General features: G+C 36.1%; 1 protein-coding gene across 2 annotated transcripts; it reads left to right on the forward strand.

Annotated features, from left to right (window-relative positions):
• The first annotated feature begins 2,485 nt into the window (after positions 1 to 2,485).
• LOC131029689 (coatomer subunit alpha-1) lies at positions 2,486 to 7,303 on the forward strand. 2 transcript variants are annotated; one of them, XM_057960280.2, is made up of 4 exons: positions 2,486 to 2,738; positions 2,883 to 3,196; positions 3,452 to 3,946; positions 4,162 to 7,303. In XM_057960280.2, exons 2-4 carry the CDS (start codon positions 2,989 to 2,991, stop codon positions 7,104 to 7,106), a joined length of 3,648 nt encoding a protein of 1,215 aa, XP_057816263.2. In that variant the 5' UTR covers positions 2,486 to 2,738; positions 2,883 to 2,988; the 3' UTR covers positions 7,107 to 7,303. The 2 variants fall into 2 exon arrangements, with proteins under 2 accessions (XP_057816263.2, XP_057816262.2); XM_057960279.2 differs by having other exon boundaries at positions 2,486 to 3,196.
• The last annotated feature ends 271 nt before the right edge of the window (positions 7,304 to 7,574 follow it).

The raw sequence follows: 7,574 nt of genomic DNA on the forward strand, positions 1-7,574 counted from the left end.
CGAGCCAAAGGGTTTCCACATTTCTGATGATTATATCTAGGCAAACTATGTGGACATTAGAGATTGCTCTCTAATTTTGAGGTTTATGCGAAGACGTCCTTCCTTAGATTTAGTTATTGATTGTGCTAAATCTACTGGGAGTAATCTGACTCTACCTGTGATTGAATCTTTAGATTTTGGGTTTTTCTTTATTTTCTTTTAATTTGGTTGCAGATTGTAACTTTTATGGTTTAGAATGGTCCATGATTTTTGGGATAGTTAGGTCTCTTTCTCAATCCATGAACCCCTTTCTTTGACCCAACCATTTCCAAGATTATAAAAGTACCCATATAGATTGGATTTTACACTATACGATTGGTTATGCGAAATGTAGATCTCATCAGTAATATGATTAATCAAGTGGTCATTTTTGTTGATTTAGACATGAAAGAGGTGGTTTCTTTGTGGATGTACATCAAGGCTTGTGCTATGGTAGACATTTCCAAACCTCTTTCTCATTCTATTCTAATTCACTCTTCCCTTGGCACTTAGACTCAATTTTTAAACTTTGACGAACTTCTTTTTAGATGCCTTCATTGTAATAAGATGGGTCATAAAATTGAGGCTTGTGCACTCTAGTGATTGCCCAATATTAGGCATATCTATCTTAAAAAATGGATTAAGAAGCAATGAACCTTAGATACTAATTTAATTTGGCAAAATCATGGTAAGTTTATGGTTGCCCAATCAATCCAGGTTTGATCTAGTGCAACTTTCAGAGTCATTACCTCCTATTATTCTTGTCCATGATAATATGGCAAACATTCCTTTTAAGACGAAAGAGGATGGTTTTGAGTTGGAGGGCACTTTTCCTTTCATAGAATATTTGGGTGATATGTAGCCTTATTATTTTGATAAGATATAGCGTTGGCTCCTTCATGGAAATGTGTGATTGATTTCAATAAGGAAGAAATGAAGGAAGTTAAAGGTAGAAGAACTACACATTGAAGGCATGGAAACTGTTGAAAAAGGCTCAATGGACAATGGATGCTCTCTTTTCATGAAATAATAAAAAAAATTAGTTAGTTTTGGCTTTGTGCTTTGGATAGCTTGCTTCTACGTCCTTGTGTGGTAGGGTTGATGTAACTTGTATTCTTTTATGTTTTAATAAAAAGAGTGAACCCTCACCTCACAACTTACAGGTTAAAAAAGTATTAATTATAATTGATCTTAATAAAAATAGCTATTAACAACTATAAAATTGTATAATGTAAATATTAAAGTGAAAATAGACCTTTTTTTAACTAATAAAAATATTTAAATTTATGATTAAAATTTATTAAATTATTTTATATATAAAAAATTATGTTTTCTTTGAAAAATTAATTATAAAGAATACATACAATAATTGGTTTCTATGTAAGAGGTGTAACTCTACAATGACAATTGACTTTCAAATCTTGTGTGAAACTTGTTGTATGTTTTTCTTACACGAATAAAGAAAGCCTGTTGTCATTGTAGAATCATGCCTAAAGATAGACATTTATTTTTTAAATATAAATAAATAATTTTTAAATAGATAAATAATTTTAACAATATATTAAGTTTAAAAATATAAATTTCAACTTTATAAGAATCAAATTTATTTTGAAAACAAAAATAACAATCACTTTTGATTGGTCCAAAACAATTTATTAATTAAGTACTTTTATGTTTTTTTATTTGAAGTAACCTTTTGAATCTTTGCTTTTGTTTTTTGAAAATATTTATTGTTTTTTATGTTTTTGTTTTCTTCATCTTGGTATACCAAAAAACAAAATGTAAATGGATCAAATGGATTTTTTCCAAGCCTAAAATGTTGCATTCTTTTAAGCTTTAAAAATAAAATGAAAATAGAATATATTTATTTTTTTCTTTTTGAAAATATTCAACTGTTTTTTATATTGTGTATTTATAAAAAATAGAATGTAAATTTTTAGATTTTTTTTTCAAATATGACAATTAGAATGTTTTTTTAAGTATGAAAATTTAATTTCACTGAACAATAGTATGAAATAAATTTCTTTAAACAAAATAATGCCTCATATATATTTGAATGTGCTTTGGATTTAATGTCTTATATATATCTAAACACAAACTAAATGAAAAATGACAGATATTTAAGTCCAGAGGCATTACAATGACATAAGCCCAGAGGCATTTACTAAACAAAAAATTGATTTTAAATAAATTTGACGATGACAAGTAAATACATGCATGTTTCAGTTTCTCTATAAGTATTGTTTTGTTACTCTGAATAAAATAGAATCATTGCCACTTATTTCTGCATATATGAAACTAAACATGCAAGACAATTATGTGATCTTTCTCAACATATATACATGTTTTTTAGAATATAAGTATACTAATTAAATATCCCCCTTCTGCTATTAATGTCCATGTGAACTCTATATCTAAACACAAACAAAATGGAAAATGGCAGATATTTAAATTTTTCCATTCTGCTATTATAGTTATAATGAACGTCAAACATGTCCATGTGGACATCAAACAGTGAGATTAAAAGCGGACAAAATAATAGCGAAGCAATTAACAGCCTTGTTCAGTCAGATACCAATTAACACCCTTGTTTACTCACGTGACCAGACCCTTAGCTTTCTTTCGATTTCCCTTGATTTTCTCTGGGATTGGCTTACAACTTAACTCGGAGCGATGGCAGTGAGAAAGTTTGTATGTTAAAGAGAGACTTGAGGTTGAAGGTATTCTGGATTTACAGCCTCTCCTCCACCAAAATAGCTGTTTGGGTGTTTTTACAGCGTCAATCTTTTCTCTTCTCCTCTATAAGTATATGCGATTTCTCTTTATTTTCTTTGTTTTGATTTGTTTGGGCAATTGTTATATAGATCTAGTGTAGCAGTGTTATGCTATTCATGAGGGCTTGCAGAGCCGTGGGGTGGATCCATTGGGAGTATTTGCAAAGAAGAGGATTATATTGAGTTGCTGGTGAGAATGTTGACGAAATTCGAGACCAAGAGTAACAGGGTAAAGGGGCTGAGCTTCCACACAAAGAGGCCATGGATCCTGGCCAGTCTCCACAGCGGAGTTATTCAGTTATGGGACTACCGTATGGGAACCCTCATTGACCGATTTGACGAGCATGATGGACCTGTTAGAGGAGTGCATTTTCACAAGTCCCAGCCTTTGTTTGTCTCTGGAGGTCAGTAATCTATGACCCACTTCATTCTAATCCCTTTTTAGTCCTGCTCTCTGAAATGTTCTTATTACTCCTACACCCATGATGGGTATTTCGGATCAGTGATTAAGATTTTAAAGCAAAAACAATTTCTGTGATTTTTTAGGACGATTTTCTGTTCACGCATTAGATTTGCAGATTTGACCTCCTTATTTAGATGAGTTGTTAAAAGTGCACGAGTAACCTGATTGTATATGTTGGTATACTTTAATGACACAGGCGATGACTACAAGATAAAAGTATGGAACTACAAGATGCGACGATGCCTTTTTACACTACTGGGGCATCTTGATTACATTAGGACAGTGCAATTTCATAATGAGTACCCATGGATTGTGAGCGCAAGTGATGATCAGACAATAAGGATATGGAACTGGCAATCGAGAACCTGTATATCTGTACTCACTGGCCACAACCATTATGTGATGTGTGCTTCCTTTCATCCCAAGGAGGATTTGGTTGTGTCAGCCTCGTTGGATCAGACTGTCCGTGTATGGGATATTGGTTCTCTCAGGAAGAAAACTGTTTCCCCTGCTGATGACATCTTAAGGTTGACTCAAATGAACACCGATCTGTTTGGAGGGGGTGATACTGTTGTCAAATATGTTTTGGAAGGTCATGATCGGGGAGTGAACTGGGCTGCATTTCATCCCAGCTTGCCATTAATTGTGTCAGGAGCAGATGATCGCCAAGTGAAGCTCTGGCGAATGAATGGTATGCAAAATTTTCTCAGAGATTAGCTTGCTTGCAGTGTATTAGTGTACGCGAATCATCTAGATAAGATTGCTTAAAGAATAATGTATATGGTTTGGTGAATGAAGTTTCCTCCATTGTTATTGGTATTTGGTATCATGGACTATGCAATTAGTTATCTTTTGTTTGTATAAATCATTTACATGATCAGTATTGTTTATTTTATACACTCTCAGATACGAAAGCCTGGGAAGTGGATACTCTAAGAGGGCACATGAACAACGTGTCTTGTGTGATGTTCCATGCACGCCAAGACATTATTGTCTCAAATTCAGAAGACAAAAGCATCCGAGTCTGGGATGTGTCAAAGCGTACAGGTTTTCAAACATTTCGTAGAGAGCATGATAGATTCTGGATCCTTGCAGCGCATCCTGAGATGAATCTGCTTGCTGCTGGACATGATAGTGGGATGCTTGTTTTCAAGTTGGAGAGAGAAAGGCCTGCCTATGTAGTTTGTGGGGGCTCTCTGTACTATATCAAGGACCGTTTTCTGCGGGCTTATGAATTTTCAACACAAAAAGACAATCAACTAATACCCGTAAGGAGGAGTGGTTCTACAGGTATGAATCAAGGACCAAGGTCATTGTCTTACAGCCCATCAGAGAGTGCTGTTCTGATTTGTTCAGATGCTGATGGAGGTTCGTATGAACTTTATATTGTTCCAAAGGATATTGTGGGGAGGAGTGATGCAACTCTGGAAGCAAAGAGAGGAGTTGGAGGATCTGCTGTCTTTGTTGCTCGTAATCGATTTGCAGTTCTTGACAAGAGTCACAATCAAGTTTTGATAAAGAATCTCAGAAATGAGGTGAGTAAGAAGTGCAATCTTCCAATAAATGCAGATGCAATCTTTTATGCAGGGACAGGAACCATTCTTTGCAGATCAGAAGATAGAGTAGTTCTTTTTGACATGCAGCAGAGGATTTCTCTTGGAGATCTTCACACACCCTGTGTGAAATATATTGCGTGGTCAAATGACATGGAAAATGTGGCCTTGTTGAGCAAGCATGCAATTATAATTACGAGCAAGAAACTTGTACATAGGTGCACTCTACATGAGACTATTCGTGTGAAGAGTGGTGCATGGGATGATAATGGTGTATTTATTTACACAACCTTGAATCACATTAAATATTGTCTTCCAAATGGAGATAGTGGAATCATAAGAACACTAGATATCCCAGTATACATAACTAGGGTTTCTGGGAGCTCTGTTAGTTACTTGGATCGGGATGGAAAGAACCGTGTCATACAGATTGATGCCACAGAATATATGTTCAAACTAGCACTGATAAAAAAGAAGTATGATCATGTCATGAGCATGATTCGGAACTCTCAACTTTGTGGTCAGGCAATGATTGCTTACTTGCAGCAGAAAGGTTTCCCTGAAGTGGCTCTTCACTTTGTCAAAGATGAAAAGACACGATTTGAGTTAGCAGTGGAGAGTGGAAATATTCAAATTGCTGTTGCTTCTGCAAAGGAAATAGATGAGAAAAATCACTGGTATAGACTTGGTATAGAAGCCCTTCGGCAGGGCAATGCTGGCATTGTTGAATATGCTTATCAGAGGACCAAGAATTTTGAGAGACTGTCATTTTTGTATCTCATAACTGGCAATCTTGAGAAATTGTCAAAGATGTTAAGGATTGCAGAAATAAAAAATGATGTTATGGGTCAGTTTCACAATGCCTTATATTTAGGCGATATCCAAGAGCGTATCAAGATCTTGGAAGAATCTGGTCATGTGTCACTTGCATATGTTACTGCAGCCATCCATGGACTTACAGATGTTGCTGATAGACTTGCAGCCGAGTTGGGTGGCAATCTACCAACATTACCTTCTGGAAGGAAATCATCACTTTTAATGCCTCCTTTGCCAATTGTACGTGGTGGTGATTGGCCATTGTTGAGAGTTACCAAAGGCATTTTTGAGGGTGGGTTGGATAATGCTGGTGGCATATACCAGGAAGAAGAGGATGAAGGAGTAGCTGCCAACTGGGGTGAAGAACTTGACATTACTGAAGCAGAAGGGCAAAATGGTGAGGTTTTAGTGGTGGATGATGGTGAAGTGAAAGGTGAAGATAATGAGGAGGGTGGATGGGATTTAGAAGATTTGGAGCTACCTCCAGATATTTCTTCTGTAAATGTTGTAAGTGCCTCAAATGCAGTATCGTTTGTTGCTCCCTCACAAGGAATGCCAGTAAGTCAAATCTGGACACAGAAATCTTCTCTTGCAGGTGAGCATGCAGCTGCTGGTAATTTTGATACAGCTATGCGGCTCTTGAGTCGGCAACTAGGTATAAAGAATTTCTCTCCATTAAAGCCTTTGTTTTTGGACCTTTACATGGGCAGCCACACATACCTTCCTGCATTTGTTTCTGCACCAGTAATCTCCTTAGCAATAGAGAGAGGTTGGAGTGAGACTACAAGTCCTAATGTCAGAGGTCCACCAGCTTTGGTAGTCAGGTTGTCTTTGCTGGAAGACAAAATTAAACTTGCATACAAGGCAACAACAGAAGGAAAATTTACTGAAGCATTGAGGTTATTTCTAACTATTCTACACACCGTTCCTGTTGTTGTTGTGGATTCGAGAAAGGAGGTTGATGATGTGAAGGAATTAATTGGGATAGCTAAAGAATATGTTCTGGGTCTTAGGATGGAGGTCAAGAGAAAGGAAGTGAAGGATAATGCAGTTCGACAGCAGGAGCTGGCAGCATATTTTACTCATTGCAACCTTCAGAAAGTTCATTTGAAATTGGCTTTGCTGAATGCAATGGGTGTTTGCTATAAGCAAGGGAACTTCAATACAGCTGCTAACTTTGCTAGACGACTCCTGGAGACTGAACCCTCTGCAAACCATGCAACAAAAGCCCGGCAAGTTCTTAAGGCATGTGAGAAGCAGCCACAAGATGCCACAGATTTGAATTATGACTTCAGAAATCCCTTTGTCATATGTGGGGCAACTTTTACTCCCATATATCGTGGCCAGAAAGACGTTTCCTGTCCTTATTGTACTGCACGTTTTGTGCCAAGCATACATGGAAATCTCTGCCCTATATGTGAGCTTGCAGTTGTGGGTTCAGATGCTTCAGGTTTACTTTGTTCTCCCGCACAGATAAGGTGATTCTAGTGTCAAATAACTGCCAACATGGTTTGAAAGCATTTTCTTGGCTACATGTATGTTTAATGACAAAGGTGGAACAGTAAACACTAGACACACAATATGAGATAAATAATGCATCTATGATGTGTTTTGCTTTTCTATATCTGTAAGTTCTCATTTTTTGCACAAAAAATCCGGAGGGCCATAAATTTGATTTATATGATACTTTAAGTTTTTGGGTTTTTTCACTTTTATATCATCATGTTAAAATTTTCAAGTAATTAAAACTTTATATCTCTTTTATCTGTGATTCTAATGCTTCTATAGTTTTTGGAAGACATGAATCTTTAGGGTATCTGCCTCTGTTATTGGTTTCATCTATAATTGTGTTTATTTTTAATGTTAAATCTGTATCTATTTCTTGTTTACAATGGATTGCAGACATCCCAGGAAGCTGCAGGTTGTTCAGAATATGCTGGTAATGAAACC

The sequence above is a fragment of the Cryptomeria japonica genome, chromosome 9, assembly GCF_030272615.1.
Source record: "Cryptomeria japonica chromosome 9, Sugi_1.0, whole genome shotgun sequence".
In the NCBI taxonomy this organism is placed as follows: domain Eukaryota; kingdom Viridiplantae; phylum Streptophyta; class Pinopsida; order Cupressales; family Cupressaceae; genus Cryptomeria; species Cryptomeria japonica.